General features: G+C 33.0%; 2 protein-coding genes across 4 annotated transcripts in view; both read right to left on the bottom strand.

Moving 5' to 3' along the window:
- Window positions 1-12: 12 nt before the first annotated feature.
- Window positions 13-6,739, bottom strand: LOC100648785 (ubiquitin carboxyl-terminal hydrolase 36). Of its 3 annotated transcripts, none has more exons than XM_012310588.3 (8): window positions 6,300-6,739; window positions 5,004-5,546; window positions 4,787-4,894; window positions 4,459-4,685; window positions 3,977-4,375; window positions 2,981-3,900; window positions 2,724-2,860; window positions 13-2,184 (listed from the first exon to the last, which is right to left on the bottom strand). In XM_012310588.3, the coding sequence occupies exons 2-8, from the start codon at window positions 5,497-5,499 to the stop codon at window positions 1,844-1,846; spliced, it is 2,628 nt and encodes an 875-aa protein (XP_012165978.1). In that variant the 5' UTR covers window positions 5,500-5,546; window positions 6,300-6,739; the 3' UTR covers window positions 13-1,843. The 3 variants fall into 3 exon arrangements, with proteins under 3 accessions (XP_012165978.1, XP_012165977.1, XP_012165980.1); XM_012310587.3 differs by having other exon boundaries at window positions 6,549-6,738; XM_012310590.3 differs by lacking the exon at window positions 6,300-6,739 and adding an exon at window positions 6,133-6,249.
- A 1,812-nt stretch (window positions 6,740-8,551) lies between these two features.
- Window positions 8,552-22,990, bottom strand: part of LOC100648676 — a 32,616-nt gene continuing 18,177 nt past the window's right edge. Inside the window, exons 3-4 of the mRNA XM_012310582.3 lie at window positions 17,284-17,543; window positions 8,552-16,284 (exon numbers count right to left, since the gene is read on the bottom strand). Coding sequence (XP_012165972.1) covers window positions 16,185-16,284; window positions 17,284-17,543 — 360 coding nt within the window. The 3' untranslated portion in view covers window positions 8,552-16,184. The remainder of the gene's footprint in view (window positions 16,285-17,283; window positions 17,544-22,990) is intronic.

Here is a 22,990-nt window from a genome sequence, read left to right as displayed (position 1 = left end):
CGATAGTTTGAATGTTGTACAAACGACAATTTCCGTTTTATTTGTGATACTTAATACATAAATTAAATCTGGTGTTTGTTGTTGTTCACCTCTGTACAGAGCAATATCACATACGTTTACAGTATCAGATGTACCGATTTTATAGAACTTCAAATCTTATTCTTCAAACGATATATGAATTTATACAATGCAGAAACCATTGTTATTATATTTTAGAGCATGTAATAACATGGTGCTTAATTTAAGGCTATATTACGGTAATTATATTGTATTCACCGCAATATCAAGCTAATATGATTATTCAATTGCGATTAATATCTTGGATAAAGATACAGGTCCAGCATGTACGTCCAAGTCATATATCTTCTGAAAAATATCGAGTACCATAAAATCTGTAACAATCATCAGATTTTAACGCATGGTTGCTTATCTCTTTTTTTTTTGGCTAATATTTAATTTGTAGAATAATATAACGAGGTATTATATATAACGAGCAGGCGAAAAAGCCAGCTTTTTTTATCCTTGGCTTAACAAATTATCTATGGCTTTGCAATTTTTAATGCTCTATGAAAAATCCATAATATTAAAATTCTACACTTATATATGTAATTTACAATTTCTTTCCTTTTTAAACTAATATTTCAATAACTTGATACTATTAATCCATTACCATTAAACACTCTTCACTCAATTATTCACAAGTTCCACAAACACTCTGGAATTACCTGTATATAATATATATATATATTATGTTAAAAAAAAAAGAGAATTGAAGTCACATGTATTCACAAGTATGCACATTCACCATGTTAAGAGAAATCATTCACTTACTGATTAATCATTGTAATTATTATGAATATATTTCTCTTCAGTAAGCGATGACAAAGACCACATTTCTTGATCGAGCAAGATTGACTGCTTAATTGAGTGTTTTTTGTTACAGCTCGATGAGGGAGGAGTATCTTCGTTAATTAAAACAAAGGACGGATTATTATATCATAAATGAAAGATGTTGTTGACATAAAATTTTCAAAATATTTTCTTTAACTTAATTTTACCTTCGTCTCGTCAAAACTAACTTATTTTTGCACACAATTTTATTTTTTTGTTAATTAACATGCATTCTTTTTTTGTCTGAAAATGTATGGACATTTATCAAGTTCTATAAATAATTAAACACCGAGTATATATATATATGTCGAATATTGCGTTTACAATTCATTCAACAATAGTATCAATATAAGTAACATAAGATTAGTATAAAATACTTATTAAAGATTTTCACATTGTTATGTAACATGAAAGTTACTTCAAATTAAATAAGAACATAATTTTATGACCATAACTAAAGTATAAAAAAGTCAACGAGAAAATTTTAAACACTTAGCGATATACTGTTTAAACTCTTAACTATTGCATCCATACATATATTTCTTTAATACGCACTCTAAATCATAACGCACATATAGTATAGTACAATTTTATAACAAATTTTACTCCGTTCATACTGAACACAAGATTGGCAGAACTATTGATACTCATCCCCCGTGTACTGTGTAGTACAATGTCCACATACGTACGTGAGCTACAAACAACAATAGAGTACATGAAGACTCTGTCAGGAACATGCATGGTTGTTACGATGCAGTTTAGCGATTTATTATAATGAATGTTGAATATTTATTATGTCCAACATTAATTATCTAAATCAACACTGCCACATCTTTATTTTAATTTTAACGTATTGAAAAATTATAATTTGCTTTAGTAATTGAAATCTAACGAAGTCTTTCGACGTTGGATTGCTTTCGAAATTTTTTCTCAACAACTTATCTTTTTTATTTTATTCTCGTTGCCAATGTGCACGAGAATGATTATGATATCTGTAATGCGGAGGCCTATAATTTCTGCCATGCCGTGGTCGTGCATTATTGGAAGTATTATAGTAATGTCTCCGGTAATAACCACCAAGAGATCGGTTCCACGTTTTGCCATTTTGATATTCCTGGAAAGGATTATAGCCCGAGTTACTTCTTTCTTCATACGTTCGATGATCTTTTACTTTCTTGACTCGACCACGATCTATTTCTTCATCATCTGCATTGAAATGTCGCTTACGTTCTTCCCTTCTATCATTATCAACTTCTCTATCTAAGTGTGTTCTGTTACCATTCCAATTTGCAACTGTAAACAAACAAGCATATACTTTAGTACTCACTATTTCGTTTAATAAGAAAATGACATTTTATCAGTAAATTTCTAGAATAAAAATATTTGTACACAGTTTTTAATATTTTTGTCATTTAATAGTGTTACTTTAACACTTAACATAATTTTTTTAATAAATCACAAAATATACTTTTTATTATTACCGACTTAGCAGAGGTGTAACAAAACAAATATTTTTAATTTAGGGATTAACAACAGCTCATAATGTTTTATAATATCCACAATTTATCACTGAAAAATTATTCTTTTTTTCTAGTATTTTTTTTATTACTATTATTATTTTATTATTATTTTTATTAAAGTTATTGGCGGGATTTTTGGTTTCAAAACATTTGAGCGAATAAAAATTTTCGCTTCTTGTATGTTTATTTTATTGCTTTATGTAGAATTTTTGGACTTAGGATGCATGGGCGCACAATAGGTTGATGAGGATTTTGATGGGAAAGCAGCTGGATTCAATTGGTTCTTCAATAGAATTCTTTTGTTGTACTGACCCGAAGAACTGCCATAACCACGGTGAGACATCTTTAATAAATGGGAAACCGTATCGGAACGATTTGTTCCATTGAAATCTCTTAAAGCTGCAGCACTCGGCGTGCTATTATTTTGGCTAATTTTATGAATATCTTCCCTATAAAAAAATGTTTAAATACGTATATTAAACATCGTTGAATTAAATTTGCTAGAATTATAATGCTTAATTTATATTGCTTTTTTAATAACATTATATCAAAAATAAAATATAACTTACTTATCAGTCACGGACCATCCGTTTGGTGTTGCAGTTGATGTAGCAGAAAAAGATGTATCCTTTGAAACTTGCCAACCTTTCATACTACTGCTTGAAGCTTTTGTAATTACTTTATCATCTTGTCCTGTTTTTCTAACAGATTGATGCCACTTATTTTTGCTATTATTATTACTATTTTCTGTCTTACCATTTGTTTCTGATTTACCATTTTGATATTTTATTGTACTTGTAATGGTACTACAGCTAGAACCATTTTGTGTTTTTGTACATTGCGTTACATTACTTTGATTCTGAGATACACTACTACCATTTGTCTTTGATACATTAAGATTTACTTTAGGAGAACCATTTTTTGTCTGGGAACATTTCTGTGTACCATTAGTAGTACTAGCAGAAGTGTTTGTTTTTGCAAGCGTATTTGAATTTGTATGATTTTTTAATGTTCCAATAGAACTAACATCTTCTTCTTCACTAGATCCATCATAAGGAACTAAGCTATTTCCATTTAAAATTTTCCCATTTTTAATATGCATAATTAATCTTGGTTGAGACTTATCTTGTAATTTTTGTGGTAACTGTGGCCCGATAAAGTTCGTGCTTTTTTGGGTATTAAATTGAAGTCCTGCATTTTTATTTGTTGATATCTGTAAATTCGTTTCTGAATTATCTGTGTTATCTTTACTAATTGATGTGCCATTGATTAATCCATTTAATGAGTGTAATCCAGATGTTGATGCCTTGGGAGTTATAGTTTTATTCATAGGGCTTCCTGATGGAGATAATGTGTTGTTCACAGTCATTGTACCATTTAATTTGACAGTCTGTTGAGCTTGAACCTGAGATTGCGTTTGTTGTTCCATCTCAAAGATCATTATGTAAGCATTTGTACTGAATACATTACTCAAACTAAGTGGACGAACCTATATACAAACGAATTTTTTGTATTAACAAGATAGTTCGATATTTTACAAATAAAGACATATTGTTAATACATACACAAGAATCATCAAAAGAATAATATTGGCCCGTTGAGACTTTCGCAACTGCAGTATAATGCCCGCAATTAACTGATGGACCCATATGTGTAACTATTGACATAAGCTTATATGTAAGTGACTGCGTAGGTTCCCCTGGTTCTTTCCAAAGATAAGGGCCCATATCTATAGTTTGCTTGAAACCTATATGCTTAGATATTTTTCCTCCTAGAACGCTGAATCTTTTTAATTGCACACAAAGCACTTTAGGGGGTCGTTCTAAACTAAATTGTTTCGTAGCAGGAACTCTTCTTTTGCAAGCTTCACATTTGTAATCATTGTTATCTAGTTGTTCACGGCTAAAATAGCTACTTAATGCTTCATCCAAAGTGCTTGCTTTACGTATATCAACTAATAAGTCCTGCAGAAAATTGAAAACATATTTAGTTTATTGTATACTTAATCAATGACATGATTATTAGAAAAGCTGTATATTATATATACTTGAAAATGTTGGAAAGTAGTGGAAACATGTCGACATTGTAGACACTTTACTTCAGTACGAATGTAACCACCAAAAATTTGGTTGATAGGTGTTGTTTCTTTAGAATAGCTGTCTAGTTTACTAGCTTTGTGTCTTGCTAAGTAGGCTTTTTCCATGCCTTCTAATAAATAACGTAAAAACTCATGAGCATCTTCTTGTTGCCCTGGCACCATGGTTCGACAAATAACTAATAGAAAAAAATAAGATATGTATATATATATATGTATATAACAAACATATAAGATTTAATAATAATTAACTAACATTTTATAATTATTTAATACTTACGTTTTAATTTGTTATATATGTAGAATGGCTTGATAGCACATCCTGATTTTTGGTGACTAGATTGTAAAGTCTTAGCCACTGCACATGTAAGACATTCCCCACCTCCATCTAAAATTAACCTATTATCACAATACGATACAAAACTGTGGGATTATAATTTCATTTCTTAAAAATGTGTAGAATATGGTAAAGTAAATTATAAATTTTAATAACCTACCATTTTGTTCACACTTTGATGTATGATGAGAGTCTGACAATAACCAATTTACAAGTGCTGGTACATGAAACAGAGCTTGAAGAGTACTATTTAAATAGCATGTATTTCCAACATTATACATGCCAGCCCCAACAGGAAATGTACCCTTCCACCCTAGGCTAACTTTCTTTGGGGAATATAAAGTAACTGTTGGCTCTGGCAAGCTGAGTTCTTTAGATAGTTTTTCATTTTTCTTTATATAATTTGCACCATCCTTCATTTTATCATCTGAGTTTTCAGAATTTGGTAAACTTAATACAATGTATTTTGCTTTAAGTTGATCTAGAATTGTTGTTTGATAATCATCAACTTCTTTATATTGAATTTCTGACTGAAGAATTCTTGATGCACTGGTAACTAAATTTGCTGTTAAGTCATCCGATGTTCTGGACTGATTAGTTTCCAATGTACGACGAAGAGTGGCCGCAACTGGGTCACAAATGCTTACAGCAGGCATTTTCACTTTATTTTACTTTATATTAAAAGGTTTCGTTATTTGATTCCCTATATACAAAAGAATATATAAGAATGAAATAACTATATTAAATAATATACCTATTCTATTATTAAGATTAAAGATATCAAAAGATAAAAATAATATTAATATTTAATATTATTTTTTGCAATATGCATGCAATATTTGAGAACATATAATTCTTATATGAATGAGAAGCAATATCTTATAGCATATAAATGAGTACGCAAATTATACCAGTGAATGCATATTTACATATTAACTTTAACATTAATAAATACATTTAAAAAACTCAAATTTTTTACATTTTTTCTAGTCAGTATGGTATTCAGATAACGAATATTACGAAAAAAATAAATAATTTATAAAATTTTGTAATCAAATGCAGAAAGAATCAAGATTTTTTTTATAACATATAATAAAATAATATAACTACTAGATAGATCACTCGGAGAAACGTTTTAAAAGCAAATAAAATTTTCTACAATACAACAATCAAACATTTCCTTCTTTCTCACTTAAGATATGTATCTACTACAAATACACTGCTTCATAGATATATCATCAAAAAAGAGTTAATTTCACTATTAATTCATTTATGAAAGCACTATTTACGATGGATTGAAGCAACGATATATACGGATTTCTCGATACGATGAAAGAACAGGCGAAATTATGTAAAATGTTTCATGTAATTACACGACATCACACCGAACCTTTAACAAAGTACACTAAAGCACGCGGCGTGCAATAGATACCGCGCCAACAGATTCATTGTTTACCTTCTCCTGATGATTATATACGTTATATCTTATACAAATACTTTTTATCAACGGTATTGTAACACATTTTACATTATAAACGATATTTGCTGACTACGACCACGTAGAATCACAATGCTATCGATTAATTCGAAATTCCACGCGCTTACGTGCCTCGAAACGGTTACCGGATGAGTTTAACTGAGGGCGCGTGTCTCCGGCCACGAGTCATTTTTTTCCCGCGTACTTTGTTACACTTATCACACTTACGTTTAATTCATGTATAATTATGACAATAATTTCAACAAGAAACACTATTCAAATTAGCACGTGTGAATATTGCACGGCATTTTTAGAATTGTTAGTTTTGGGCATGCGAAATCAAGACCCATCCTCTATCAATACGTCAGCCATTTGCAATTACAACGGTAGCCATTAAACTGTTTCCCTTGGGTTCTGCAATGCTATCGGAGATGCTGTGTATTCGACCGTGAAGGCGCCACAATTCTAAAGCTTGGTTTCCATGAATTACATTTGTACGAAATTCACATGTACAGCTTTCATTTTGTAATTCTTCAAAAATTTTGGCAGTATTTTCCTCAATTTTATAATTTTAATCGTACATGACAAGAGTGAAGTTCATAAATATTTTTATTATTTATCGTTGAAATATGTGTGTATATAAGTGCATTTAAAAATCTAAACTAATTGAGCCAAGATAAAGTAAGTTTTCATTTACATGTTTCCGATCTCAAATTTCCGTAGTGCTTATAATTACAGTACAAATTACAATTGGGAACTATCGATAATACTTGGGTTTTTTAAAGTCAAAATATAAATTAGTAATTAACTTACTATTTTTGTTAATAGTATATTTATTCGAGTATATATAATATACTACATATAAATTTTTATGTATATGAGGAATATTTTATATTAAAAACTTATTTAAGAATCATGAAAATAAAGCCTATTTAGAAAAGCATATCTTTTGTTTTACGTTTTGTATGTAATGTGTAAATTATATGTTATTTATACTACCAAAAACGATATAGTAAATAACAAAAATTTGTTATTTATTAATATTTTTACTATTTACGGGTTCGTTAATTGGGTTTGATCTTTCAGTAAAATTTATTATTAATTATATTTCTACAGTTAATTAAGAAATGTTATATATATATATATATATATGTCGGCTTTGCGTTAAGATTAGAGTTAGGGTTAAGGGCGTGAAACGAATCCCTATTGGCATTAGACGTGGTCATTATGCAATAGAGAAGATATTTACTAGTGCAAATATGACTATGATAGAATTTGACAAGTAATCGCGATAATTAGATACTCGAGAAGCTAAAGACAATGATCCTAGGTTCAATAACGAATCCGCGGTCAACGGGATGACGAACTTTACTCTTCTGTAGCATCTAACTTGTACTCAATATTAATGCAAGGAGCAATCACTACGTATAAGGATGACAGTTCAATCGTTGATGAGATCGTACAAGAGAGAGTGGCTCTCCGTCACGGTGACGCTGTCGAGGAAAACTATGATAGGTGTGTCTAAGGGCACGAGATCATCGGATTCGCAGAGAAAAGTCTTCGTTCGAAGAGTGAGGGAAATTGACGTTACTGTTAATTGGTCAATTTCCATGTTGGTGGTTAGAGAAGGGTGCTAGCCGTCCTTGGGGAAAGTTGCCAGTGGGAAGCGTTCGTGGAAGGATAGATTTCTCTTATTTTCCCGTAGTTGGGGCACAGGCTATTTGTCTATTTGAAAGACTTTGTATAATTGAAACTTAATATTCGTAACAGGTCCTCGGCCAGCTAAACATATACTCTGAAGATGCGTCGGCATCTGGCAATCATCTTATCCGAAGGACAAAGTCTGCGTGTGGCCAGCCACGGGGCAGAAATCGTTGAAATGTTTACCGTCGTGTCCCGTCCCAAGTATTTCTTTTAAGGAGAGCTATAGAGTTACTTTATGCCTTTGTTAGAAAAAACGTTCATCCCTTGACCGTGGCTACGCTCGGCGACTGGTTGTCGCCTCGAGCCCGAGCTCACTATCATAAACCTCAAATAAGTACAGTCAAATCGAATGAGAACAATTTCTTAATACGGCTACAGTAGAATCTGGATTACAGTACTAAGGGACCTTCCGAAAGTTCTAAAGGGAAGGTTCCGGTGTTCTTTCATCTCCGACATATACGTATATAATAAATTCTTCTGTTTCCAATAGACAATGTTTCGTACAATTAAGTAATGACCACTATTCGTTTAAATTTTAAACATATTATGTATTTTTAAATTGTTTCTTTATTTTATGACAATTAGAACCATATTTTCTGTCGTAATAGTATCTTTATTAATTGCTATCGATAATCTTTGCTTACAAAATATACAGATTAACACAACTTTCAAGCGACAAGGTAATAATATTCCAGATAAAATATTTGTAATGTGTAATAGCCATTAGTAGAAGTTTTAATACGTTTACGATGGCGAAAGGGAACATCGATATCTGGTTAATTTTACTTTCTTCCTTTTATTCCTGCTTCTTTATTAATATATTATGCCAGAATAATTTGTGCAATAAAATTCTATTTCTTCTTTTATTTTTTTTTTAAAGAAATCAGAGCCTCGTTACAAGCATGCATACATTAAACAAACTAGTATATCAATTCGATCAAGATTCCTTTATTCGAAAGTGATGAAACTGATCGATCTATGTTTATGTTCTTAATCATACTTTTTCTTTAGGAAGTCTACGTTATTTTTCAAATACTCTCTGGCAGTGATAAAACAGACTAAACTTTTCATACGAAAAGTTTGCTTTATCCCAGTTGGTTCTTGAGAGCCATTTTTATTAATCATTTGCGTTCAACTATATTATTTAGATGGAGGAGCAACTCATTAATAGTAACGAAAAATTTACGTAACTTTGGAATTCTTTTTACCATGTGCTTTGAAATTTGTGATTGCAAAATGATATATAGCAATGTTGAATTATGGAGACAACGCTGAATGGGCTTATCACGGACATAACGATGAAAAGTTACGCCATCGTGAACGTTTTATCATTATTCCGTAAACGTTATTGTGATATTTCTAGTTTTAAGCTTATCGATAAAACTTTCTCGATTACGTGTACTAATCGGCAATACGATAGTGTATTTCGTGTCGTTACAAAATTTTCTTTGCATTAAGCCGTTTTTCTTAAATTCCTGTGTAACATATAGCGCCTCGTTAATTCGTATCTGATAGTGAATTCCGCGGCTAAAAAATTGGCCACGGATTATATGAATGCGCGATCAAATAACTTTAACAGAGTCTCGTAATCCATAAAATCAGAATACAATGTTATCGAATCAATTTTTACTTCAACTAAAATATGTGTGAAATATCGAGTGGAAATTAGAAATACAGAAGACAATCGTAATTAAACATGAAATTTGTACGAAATTTTTTTAAATCATTCTCGATAGCAACTGCTCTTTTTTTTTATCAGACACGGATTAAAAACTGCCCACCTTAGTAACTTCAATTAAAATTCGTCCTAACAATTTTGTCATGACATCCCAATTGGTCATTAAACACGGCTACTTATATATAATAAGGATAGTAACAATAATAATCATCTTTTTACGGTCGTCGAACGTCCTCTACGACTAACAAAAAAATTATCATTGCGCGTTGAACTCATCCTATCCCTGTTTTTTTTTTATCACTTTTTTGTATCCTTCCTTTACGTATCCTAATATTTACAATAAAAAGTACTCAGCGTGTGCCGTGGTGTTCTGTGGAATAAGCCAAAGATATAAATACACGCAATATATTTTCGATTCCTTCTTCTAGCTTTAATAAGCGACAAAAAGAAAAGTTTTGATATTTAAAAGAGACAAATCGTGTGATGATATCAGCATTCGACGGCAGAGACGATCTCATAGAGCACCATTATAAAAATTCTTACAGCTAAGTGTGTGCGTTGAATGACTTAATATTAAACTGGATACCAATATGCAACAAGAAATCTGTTCTTCTTTATTATTACAATTGTTCTGTGCAAATAAAGTATGATAGACTCCTACCGTATAAATCATATACATAATTTTATAATTCTTATTATCTTGAGTGAGATTTGTAATTTCGATGAATTTATGATAAATTGAAGCAGTTAAAAATTATTGAGAAACGCGAAATGTACGATGCATTTACGTTTAAATTATTGCAAAATCAGGATAATTATCTTTGGTTTTATTTTCAATTTTAATGATATCTCTAATTAATATGTGAATGATATTTTCCTTGTTGCACCTTACCCAGATTCGCTTCACATTAAGTACTACCATGGGAGCAATATTTTAGGGAGAAATACAATGTCTTGAGACATTGATCATACTGATTAATGAAGCGCCAGATAAGGAGGAAACTAACTTTGCATTTCGAAATGATAAGAAACTATAATTTTAGCAATGACAATATCCTTACTGTTCTGCCGCGTTCTATACGCGAAACGAAATGAATTCGCCAAGAACAGAGGAGAATTCAAATCTTTGTTTCTCCCAAAAATATTTCCATCGCCCTTTTCCCCTTTCATCTATTACAAATTACCTCACGTTCGAAAATAACTGCTTGCTCGCCTAGAAACGTATTCATATTTATCCATCATCGAAACTATTCGTTTTTGCTAACTCCTTCTAAGATTTATGTTCATATATGTAAAGGAAGCGGACATTTTACAAATTAAGGCAAACGTCTCTCACTGTAGAAGGAAATCTCAGCGAAAATGGGATGTCGTTCGATAATAAACGAATGTTCTGTAGCGGCGTATCTAGCGTCGTTTCAATCGCTCTTTTCCCTTTTTTTCTTTTTTCTTTTTTCTCTTACTCTTTTTTTTACTTCATTCTGCTGTATATACTAATGGCAATGAAAAAATAGTTATCTACGTATCGCTTGTTTGATAGATATGTTTCCTTCGAAATTCATTGCTCGTTGCAAAAAAAGAAGAAACGTACGCTCTACCCTTTGTTGATCCTTAATTAATAAGACAGAACGCCGATCGCATAAATCATAAGACAAAATCGATATCTTATATAATTAAACGGTTCGTTATCACACACGCATTAATTGTTCTTAACTCTCTATTAAATTGCGAAATTTGACATTAATGAGGACGTTGCTGTTGAATTTTTTGTTAAGGTGTTGCGACAGAGCATTGACGTAACTTGTTCAGCGTTCGTTTCCTTAATCGAGGACCAAAAAAGATATGGTTCCGAAACCACGACCATTGTCCGTGAACGAAAGGAAAAGATTTGCAGGCGCGAATTTGTTGCTCGAGAATTACTCGAAATGAATGCTACCTCGTCTATCCACGTTCTATGTTTCCTTACTTATAGTAACTTACGTTAGTTACGTAGTGTTATCGTTTAATCTTACGTCATTATGTTTACGATTACTAGCGACGATTGAAAACGAGATCGACCGTAATAATTTAATGACATTTTCACGTAAACAAATGCTGATCAATTAAGCTATTCCATTCATTTCCATTCTCAATGAAAGATGACGTAACGATATTTAAACGTTCATTACGCTGTTAAGCGTGATTTTGTCTTTCTTTCTTGCTGCAGCAATTCACAACACCATACGCATCGTTATCGTTAGCCATCAATGAGAAAATCGGTAAAAATTTCGAACGATAGATTTTTCGCAATGTTCGCGTGCTTGGATTCATTCTGTACGCCCAGAAAATGGTAGTTATCGATCGGCATTACACGAATAAAATATTAAACAATTATTCTTAAAGGAGACCATATACTATGGATATGACATTTATTCGCTTGAATCGCACGGAGAGCTGAATGCGAATCATAATGGTGTAAGTCGATCCATTGTTTTACTAAAATAACAAATTTATATTTCTTCGTGTCGTGAAATTGTATTGCAAGAGAGAACAAAGTTATAACTTCGTTAATTAGGAAACTAAAGAAACGATACTTTTAAGAGATGCTTGTATATTAAATGTAGATTTCCGAAATCTTGATTTACGCCATTATGAATCTCATGACCGCCACATATAGATTACTTTTATAATTGAAATTTATCGAATACATTGGATTTTAAGCTGTTTAGAACTGTTATAATTAGACTGCGGATATTTATACAAATGCATACCTATATAGAGAGTGTGTAAAAAAACAGGATTTAAACAGAAATCTGTTTGTCCAGTAAAGGTTTCTAAAATTTAACGCTAATATACGATCTTTTTTACATATATGTATATATAAAGTACTTTTTGATATTACCTATCTGAAATTATTATGTATAGCTTCTTAATTTTGTATCGTAATAGTATTATTCCATTGAATTGATCGATATCGGAAGATTATTATTAATGCGTATTCTAATATTAAATCGCACTAAAATTTGTAAAAATTTTATGAATCTAACATTTCTTAGTTATTTATTAGGAAACGATCGTCTACGATAGTCTGGGCGTGTATAGAGAATCGAATCCTCGAATGTGAATTATCATTTATAATTATACGCATGAAATAGAAAATGTAATATGATTCTAACAGCCTTCCTGGGATCGATACGATCGTTTTTTCTCGAGCAATTATTCCTCAATTCGACAATATTTTTAATCGCTCTTCGAGAGTCTCGTTCACTCCACCATTTCTTTAACAAACGAACGAGCAGCCTTAACGCCTATGGACTAAGCCTAAACATCGATTTATGTTTCGTAATATGAAGCACATAATTTATTAATATTCGTTTTCCGGTATGTTTCAGCATTCGCGGCCTCATTGTTCGGCTACGACATATTCAATTTATGATCGAATTTCCTTCGAATTGTCTTTCGACGATCGATGAAAACCACGAATTTCTTTATAGTTATTTCATGGAACGGAATAATATATTACCGTGTTCCACGATCTCATATAACGGGTGTCGAGTAGACGAACCGCGTTACATTCGTTTCTATCATGCCACGATTATTATGATACGACATTCATATTGTTGCACGATGAAAATTCTTGAAAATACTCGTGAAACCGTTCTTGGAGAACCGCGAGGAGAATTTCTCTGGAGAACGATGCTCGAAACCATAGAAACTTGCGCCGCGAGAATCAACGAAACGGTGTCCGAATGAAACACCTAACAATCCTGATATGATTTAAGTACAGTACATAATTATCATATATGTATATCTGTACACAAATGTCCGCGAAATGAATTACTAATTTAAAAGACACGTGTATACGTAATACATATGTATATGTATGTATATCGCGAACCTTCCCTCTCGCTTCGTTCCTTAAACTCTCTCATGGTATTTGTCGACCATAAAAATATTTTATGAAATATATCGCCGCTCGTAAAATTCACCAGCTTATTAGAACGTTCGCAAAGTATCTCGAATGAGGTCGGCTCAGTAATCATTTTCTTTTTTCGTTATTTTAAACTATTCAAATATCTACGAGATCGTAGATCTTTTCATTTTCGTTCTCGTTACTCGTTTTCTCGCCTTAATTATCGTTTTTCTTGTTCGAAACGTATCTCATCGAACATAAACAGTATCGACAAGACATTTTAGCGATAATTTAGCAGGAACTCGATATCTGAAAGTAACTGTCGTTCTCCGTTTACGCGGTATACATATGTACGGCTATATAGTTTTGTGTGGCTTAAGAGGAGCAGATGGATGTTTAAAGAAACTATGCAAATTAATTCTAGGTATGATATCGTTATTATCTACATAATGGTTGAATGAAATAATTTCTAGTTCGTTCGCAAGTTAATCCTTGTTTCGAGAATAAATCGCTTAATTAGATATGACATTTTTATCAGTTAAGAAGTTCTTCCTTTGAGATATCGACTCTCGTCACGCTGTTTCGTGCGTACAAATACATATTCCTCTCCGTTTACCCAAATTCTTCCAAATCTTTTTACAGCTACTACTTAATAGTCGAAGATATGTGCAAATACATCATGCGGTGATAGATACTTATAGTGTGAAAGTTTATTCACTTAAACGTATTACTGGCAAGTGGACGGGCACCAGGTCCCGACTAAAAATATTTTCCGAGTATCTGCAGGGTGTCTGTTGACTGTAACAAGGCCGCTCCAAGCTACTTACTTGGCTCGCTTGATCGTTTCCAAATCGCTAAATTCTAAACATCACGCGTCATCAAATGCATGAAACTTATTTACTGCTCTTTTCCTTCGCGTTTCGTTCTTCTTTTACCCTCTTGTTGTTCCTTTCTCTTCGTCCCATCCTTTCATTTCGTGAAGTGATCAGTTGCAATGAAGTAATCAAGTGCTATAATTAATCTAAATTTTTATACAAAAAACTTTACCATATATATGGTTTCTCTTTTTTTTTGTCCGCGGCACTTCGACCGATCGTTCTATATTTTTATTCAAATGTTTTTTTTCTAATAAGGTTCAAACGGTTAACGTACTTGAGAGTCAGACTTGTATCTTGGCGATTTGAACACAATGAAGTCTCGAACGAAATTGCTTTTTTGGTCTCTTGTGGTAAACGATGTTCCGAATAATCGAAAACTTTTAGTGATCGTTAGCCGTGGAGCAGCCCTCGGATGTTCCTGATGACAATTCGATCAGCCATTTACACAAATCTTCTCCGATCATTCCTTTGCCGAAGATTCTTCGAAGATTTCTACACGAACAAATAAGCTAGACTCCTCGACGACGAATGTATTCTGCTGTGTTCGTTCGAGGAAAGACTAGTTTCGTCATTGGTACAGTCTTCAACGAGTATAACCAAAAGGCAGATCCTCTTGAGATTCGCGCGTACGAGTCGATTTCGTCATGTTGAAACTCTACTCTTACCCTTATCAAACGACAAGTGGTGCAAAGACTCAGCTGAAACGTAATTCGCGTGCATCGGGTCTGTTTTCGCAATTCTCGACGCTTTTGCGAGCCAACGAACGATCACGGGATTAACTATACTTGAAATACATTACACGATTACTCTAGTCAAAACATTCGTACACAGGATCGTTCGAAACAAGTGTGCTGTTGCTCTGAAACGATAGTAAAGTCCGCACGTGCTTAAGGAAATAAGATCCTACAGTGAACCGAGAGAGTTTTGGACGACGATGAAAGGAAGGCAGCCGGTAATTAGGTCCCTTTTTGCTTTATCTTTTGTATCATTTTATGCGAATTGAATGCCATTCGTTCTAGAACTTCTCCTTTCAAACACTCTGATTCGTCCAATCGATTTACGAAGAAAATGTTCACGGTTAGAAGGGATCGTTAGCCCAATCGATCACCTTCATCGTCATCACGTTATGCCCTTTTCGTAGTCAAGATTTCAGCGTCTTCGGTTAATATCTTTCTTGTTGGTATCGTCGACTTTTCTTCGATTCACATGTCGAGTTTCTGCTGCATGATCTTTTATTCATGTTCGGAACAATTGGACCCGAGTCCACGAAGCAACAACAACGGTTAATCAATCGTAAAGAATGTACTATGTGTTTGTAGGCGATTCTATCGCGTGTGCTTATCAAACGAAAGCAACATAATCGTTCATAATACTCATGATGTTTCGCTCGATCGCCTTAAGGATACCGTTTGCATCAAGCTAAAGGCAAGACGTGCAACCTTCGTAGAAAGAAACAGCCCTTGGTACGTGCACACTAGTCGAAAATTGATTTTATCTAAAAAGTCAAGCTGACCGTACGCCAGTTTCCTTTTTCCTCGCCTTTTTCGATTTTTCTGCTTTTTCTTTTTTATTCTTCCTTAAACCAGACTATGTTCTCGAGAGTCGTAACGATGCGTGTAGAGAATGGATGAGCTAGTTCCTGGCGACGTCGATGACGATGGCGTGTTCGAGCACGATGGTGACGATGAATGGGCCTTCTTCGAGGCCGACAATACCTAGGTATTGTGTCCCTGTTTGCGGATTTTATTCTCCAGAGCGGAGGTTGGTCGGCCGACGAGATCTTCCAATTCATCAGGCGTCAGCACTGTGAAGTCTCTGTTTGTAAAAAAATATTCAGCAATGTTACTACTGCGTTTTATTTACTTATTATAAAGTCTTTTCTTTTCGTTTCTCATAAACTTCAAACTTTCTCATTTAATCCTTATTTGAATATCAAGAGTTAATTTGGAGACTGGAATTGGCTTGGAAAGTTAGTAACTCTGTGGGAAAGTTTCGTCGTTTACATCTGATTTCTATTATTTTCGCCTCAGGCACAGAGACGATGAATGCAGATGGCAATTATTAATTTGTTACTAAAAGTTTAACGGTAAATACGTTATTAGATAATGATACTACTTTGTACGAATACCAGAAGATAATGTTATTGCGTGTGCGCCGCGATAGAAAATTTCTAAATCGGTTTTGGAAAGAATGACTTGATCTGATCCTTTCTGATCCTCATTTACTTCGATCGTTACAGTATCTTCTGGATAAAAAATATTTAAAGAATGAAGATGACGTAATTTCAATAAAAAGATAAAAGATTCTTATGCGAATGAAGTCACCGAATCACTAGAAAGATGGAATAAGATCTCATACAATGATAGTCATCGTATTACAAGTTAACGAATAAGTTTTAAAACGAGTAAGTAAATAGGAATATAAGAAACAATAAAATTTTTCGACAGATCTAATATTAATAATTTTCATCGATTTATTGCAAGATTTCCCTAATTTAAAAAAAAAGAACCATCTCTTTATGATTTCAAACCGATTACATTACGTTTGACGAGACAACAATGTTAAAACATATCAAATGAATCAAATATTTACATTAAATTTTATACGGAATGAAATATTCAAATTTTCCTACATTTATTCGTAAATTAAGCAACAGAGGAAAATTGTATCGATGTTTTCTCTCAATCAATTACACAGTGCAAAAGATAAACAATAAAAATTTCACGAGCGATTAAACAAGTCGTTTATGATACTCGTGTCGTCGTTTGTATTATTTCAGTCGCAAAACATAATCTGCATTGTGTCCGGACTCACCTGTGTTGGGCCAAAAGCATGTCTATGCTAGTAACACTTCTTTGATGTGTTCCTTCCTTCTGACCAGCCTTTTGTTTCTTGATGCACAAAGCTCTGAGAGGCGCGAGGAACACGCCAATCACTAGCAAACTGCATCCAACGACGATAAGGGCGGTGGAGTTTTGTGCAGCTTCTGCACCAGGTGCAAGTTGTACCAGACCGACCACCAACACCACTGCGCCCAACAGCAATGATCCAACTACCACGTGTAAAGAATTGACCTTCGAAAACATTGAAAAAGGCTCAATCAATAATCATATAAGGCTCAATCAATAATAATAATAGCTTCATAATTTATACTATACGTAGTTTATCAGATTATTCTATGAGTAGTATGAGTATATGAAATAAACGACATTATGAAACAAGAATCTTTCTTTTTAAAGATGAGATTGACAATAACTGATAAATAATTAAATGAATAATTGATATATATAGAGATTGAGAAATTAATACGAATAATAGAATAATTATACGAGTTAATATTTGATGGAATTTAAATTGATTGAAATGTTGTAATTGGAATGAAATGAATCAAAATAATTAAATTAATAAAGTGGAACATCGTCGTAGAAATTGGATCTGTACGTTCTTTAATAAAATTTGTATTATTTATAAACAGAAAATTTATGTTCTATACATATTATTATAATTCTTTTATTTTAATGAAAATCAAGTAACTATTTTCAATATTTTGAGAATTCTAGTTATTTCGAACACTAAATTCTTTTCCTTAATTATATCACGATACTGTTATCTTGTGAAATAATAATTTTTCTCCGTCTAGACGTTCTGTAATTTCTTCGATTTATTTTCGCTTTCAGTGCTGCTTGGATATCTGTTTTCATCATGATTTAAGCGAACATGTCATCGACTTTAAATTTCAAGTTTAGAGGTAATCTTCAAAATTTCTCAAAGAATAAAAACCTATATTTTCCATTTATAAAAGAATTTTTTCCACACTTTGTACGGTTCTTTGAAAGCGTACTTTGCTTGTTCTTCTCCTACAATGTTTCATTGTTTAAAAGATAGTTTATTTAATGTTGTGTCAGCTGCCGTTAGCAAGTTACTTTGCTAAATGCAAGCTTTAACTTTGAAGGTTCCTCTTTGTGAGGAATTTTCCTTTATATGTAGAGTTACGCGAAAGCAAACATTGTTCCCAGTACGCTGCGCAGGAGTGGATCGACTTAATTAGAAATAGAATTCTTGAAATATCCTGCAACTGAGAAGTTAAACGAAGAAGAAACGCCAGAACTTGGACGTGCGACGTCATGTTTAAAAAACCTATTATTAATTAGATCGTGATGGAATAATTAAACGGACAGCTAACAGCATAACAAACAGAGAAAAGCGTTAAAATGGCATAGAATAATCTATTAAGCATGCGAGCGCATTTGCGCTATGTTTGGACGATGAAAGAAAAGATGGTTTCAAATAAGAAATAAACGAAAGAACTTTGAGCACTTTTTTATATATTTTATATATATTTTTTATAGATTATAGGGACAACGAAAAGGAAATGCTCTCCGGTTTTTTCCTTTCTTTTTAATTATATGCTAATTATTCTGCTTTCAAAATATCCGTATGAAATTTGAAATATATTGAATATGAATATTGAAATTACAACAGTTGTAATTATTGGAAAGTTCGTTAATAAATTCGCAGAAAATTTAGATGGTTCGTTTAGGGCGTTTTCGTTTCATATTCAAGGATTTCTGAGATTACTTTCAAATTTTCAAGGCGGACGAACATCCAAGGGAAGCAATTTCTAGCATTGAAATAGTGAAAATTCGAGCTTCGCATTTCCTCTCTCACTATCCATAGATAATATCGAGTATCAAGGCTGAACCTTGAAGGTTTTAATGAATTTCTCAAATTGCATCATTTCGCTAACTAGCAGATTTAAACTTAGGTTACCGTCATGCGACGTTAACCAGCGAAACATCAAAAACTCTATAATGTTCCTCGTGTGGTGGGTAAAATTCAACTATTTATTCAAATCCATCATTTTTTAAAATAAAAATCTGTTAATTTCATTTATCCTTAACTTATTCGTTATTCATGAAAATCTAACTGATTTTATCTTCATTCGTCAACGTAGTTCTAGTCTTTTCTCACAAAAAATAATTTTTAAAACCAAATTTAATAAATTCACAGCTCGTACACATTTATATTCGATCTTAACTGAAACTTCGCCTTTGATCCTACTCTAGCTGATCTTGCTTTTGATGTTGGATTTGTTTGGAAAATTGAAACAGGAAATAACGTATACTAAAAACGTTTCTTTCATATTTTTCTCAATGTTTTCCCAACAGGAAAGCAGCTTATGCCTGAAATAAAAGTTAAGAGCCTCCTGTTGAGATGTTTTCTTCTAATAGTAATCGTAGTAATAAAATAACGTAGACTATGATACGCTCAAACTCGGAAAAAAGAATAGACTAATCATAATCTTTCAAGTAGAAAATGAAAGTTCTTTCCATTTATCACGAAATTGTATATTCCGATGTCGGAAAAATTATAACAATCTATATAGAACTATTATCCTATTAGTCTGAGGAATTCAAACAAAATTACGACAGAATCACATTTGCAATTTTTTCGAATGTTATAATTCATAGCAGTTCGAAATTAAGTTTCTTTCAAAATCTAGCCAATAATCTAAACCTAACATTCCCACTTTCGCTTTCTCTCCATTCACACGATGTACGCGAAAAAGAATCACAAGACAGGAAACGTATAATTATTATCGTAAAAGTCCATTAATCATTTCACAACAACAACAACTTCCTTCGTCCAGAATAACGAAAATAACAAACACTGTGTCTACACGTCATAGGATCCACATCGTAAAGCACCGTGTCGACGATAACAACTCCATATCTCATCGCCCTATTATTATCCCGAAAGTTGTATTAACGACGACGACGACGACGACGAAGAAGAAGATGGTCGTTTAGATGTAAAAAAAGAACAGCTAAATTTAGTGTCGATTATCGGGGAAGGATGTTCATAAAAATTATCTGCGGAGGAGGTGTGCGGTAAGAGGCGGGAAAATAAATTCCAAACAGGACTCTATGTGCTTTATCGCGTAGTTACGGGCCGCTTCAACAGAACGCCCACGAGTTTTCAATGACGTCATTTTCCGCACGCCGCGCCGCGTCCAGGAAATATTCAATTTCTGTCCTGGTAATTCGCTATGCTACAACGGAGAAACGTGGCGCTTCCATTTTTCCATGGAAAAATTATGCAAAGGAAAAATCGTGATTAATTTGCAGCCGTTCGCATCCCCGAGTCGACCAGAGACTTTCGTCGTTCCGTAATCGAATTATCGTTCTCTGGCTGTTGCAACAGAATCAACACCGTTTGACTGAAGGAGAATTTTCACGGAGATTCTATATTTCCACCGAGCTACTTTTTCTCTTCGTTCTGCGTCCCGTAAAGTTTCATAATGAAATTAAAATGGAAAGAACTCGCGTTTGTAGGACGAAGTTTCAGGTATCCCGCGAAATATAGCGAAAACGGTGTTCCCGAGGAAACAGCCAGAGAATTTGTTAATCGATATTTTATAAAATGAGATTACTCGCAATTAAAGCCTAATTTAAGGGATTCAGAGAGCTCTCTCTAAACGTGGTCGTCCTATGAGCCCTGCAGGTGTTTGGAAAATTTGCACGGTTACGATCTGTAAAAATTTTTTGATCGAAATTGTAGTTTGACAGCGTGCTTGTATCGCGGTTCAGAAAAAAATTGGCGAGCTTTTTCTGTGTTTTACAGATACGACGATATTTGTTTGACAAATAAAATTTTGCACGATTTAAATGTAAACGTTAAAAAATTTTAGAAAGAAAACTTTCACAATATAAATTCCAAAATAAAAGATCAAAGTTAGCGAAATGTCAAACGTTATGGACCATAAAATTTGCGATTGTTTAAAACAATGAATAATTATCGTAGAATTTATACGAAACTATTAGGTTGTGCGAAAAGTTTCTTTCGTTTTATGAGGAAATAATGGACGCACAATGCTTTTTGTTTTATATTATTTTGCCGAATTGTGTACAATCCATTTTGTTCCGTTGAGATAAAAACACTGCGACATTTCACAGATTTGGTTTCACGTTTGTATGAAGGTGCACTGTTGTAAAAAACACGTTTGCGAAAGAAAGACACTTTTCCGACAATCTAATAAATTCAATAAGATAGGAACAAGAAGAAGGAGAAAATAGAAGCAAAAATTAAACGATATTTTCTCTTACGTATGCACATTATTATTAAATAAGCTTGTATTAGAGAGGAAATTTGAGAATAAAATAAGGCTGAAATAAAAATTGTATCTATATACATGGCTAATCCATAGATTGCGTTTGCACTAACTCCTTATTTCAACCTTCACCTTTTGGAGTCTGGTAGAAAATAGCGGATGTTGTGAGCGTATATTATGTTAGATTCTTCTTGCTTTCTTTCTACAAGTAATATCGATCGTTGTTTTTATCATTATTGAGTAGTAGGTGTCGAATGTTTCAGGCTTCAAAGTCGAAGGCAACACTTTCTTACTATCGCATTTTCCAAGGATATGTCAGTGAATCGTAGTTCTCTAATTGACATATTAAATTCCAACTTTCTTATACAATACAACTAAACACGTGGTATAATACAACAAATTGTATGCAAAAAGTGATATATATCGTGCAATATAATACGTACATAATTTGATACTAATTGGAATCTCTGTATATAAAGTTTAAATTGCATGCATACATTCATTAAATGTATTAAAAAGTTATTTAAAAATGAATGCAGTTGAAATGCATCTGGAATGTTCTAAAGAGAAGCAACGCAAAGAGGTACTCGAAAAAATATTTGTACGTATCACGTGCAATGAATTTGATGTATACCCTCTGCCTGCGTAAGCTAACCGATTCTGTCTATCGTAGAATACTATACAAGAATTTCTATTCTTTTTCATTAATTAAATAAATATCCCAACTAGTAATTATTCTAATTTTATATGATAATTTACTCAATTTGTTAAAAAGTTATTTTTCTTCGTTAATACTTATTCCATATATTAAATACTCTAAATATCAAACGAATTAATCGTTTATCCTTTTCATTTTGTCTTTCCTTAATATATCTCGAATTATCTCGTTCAAGTTCCTCAAGCTTAACACCAAAAACGCTAATTTCACATCCTGATGTTTCGTGTTTGTAGGCAGTTTGTCTTAATTACACACTGTACTAGATTTATTTCTAAATACAGGAAAAATTCTACTACGCGTCTTGCATTCTTGCATTTCTCAATTTTTATTGACGATTCCTCTCTCGACCCAGATTCTCACGAGCAATAAAAAATGTTAATCTCACCGAATACGTGGATTCCTCTGAACGGCCAAAAGTTTCGCGTTCACAGGTAATTTGCCTTTGAAATCTCAAGTAGAAATCATTTGAAATTCATAAGCGAAGCTCGTAGCCTCCTTTCTTATTTCTTTTCTCCGTGTCGGAGGATTTTCTTCTCGTACGCGTGCCGCCGCTCGGTTCACGCGTTTACACGGGGATCACGTCCGCCGCGTTTTTAACCGGACTTGCCCCGGAAATTCTATTTATAAAGAGCGACGATGAAATCTGATAAAGAATACGGCACAATTTTCTCTGACATCGGTTTTTTCCGAAC

The sequence above is a fragment of the Bombus terrestris genome, chromosome 7 (genome assembly GCF_910591885.1).
Source record: "Bombus terrestris chromosome 7, iyBomTerr1.2, whole genome shotgun sequence".
NCBI classification, from domain to species: Eukaryota; Metazoa; Arthropoda; class Insecta; order Hymenoptera; family Apidae; genus Bombus; species Bombus terrestris.
Note: the sequence above shows the minus strand (reverse complement) of the source record. Positions and strands in the feature narration are given on the sequence as shown.

Bases quoted from the DNA above. Each gene is read 5' to 3' on its own strand.
- LOC100648785 (XM_012310588.3), bottom strand. From the start codon at position 5,499: ATGCCTGCTGTAAGCATTTGTGACCCAGTTGCGGCCACTCTTCGTCGT. The intron at 4,686-4,786 runs GTAAGTATTAAA...TTTTTCTATTAG, and splicing joins CATATATAACAAATTAAAAC to TTATTTGTCGAACCATGGTG. The intron at 3,901-3,976 runs GTATGTATTAAC...GTTTGTATATAG, and splicing joins ATTCTTTTGATGATTCTTGT to GTTCGTCCACTTAGTTTGAG.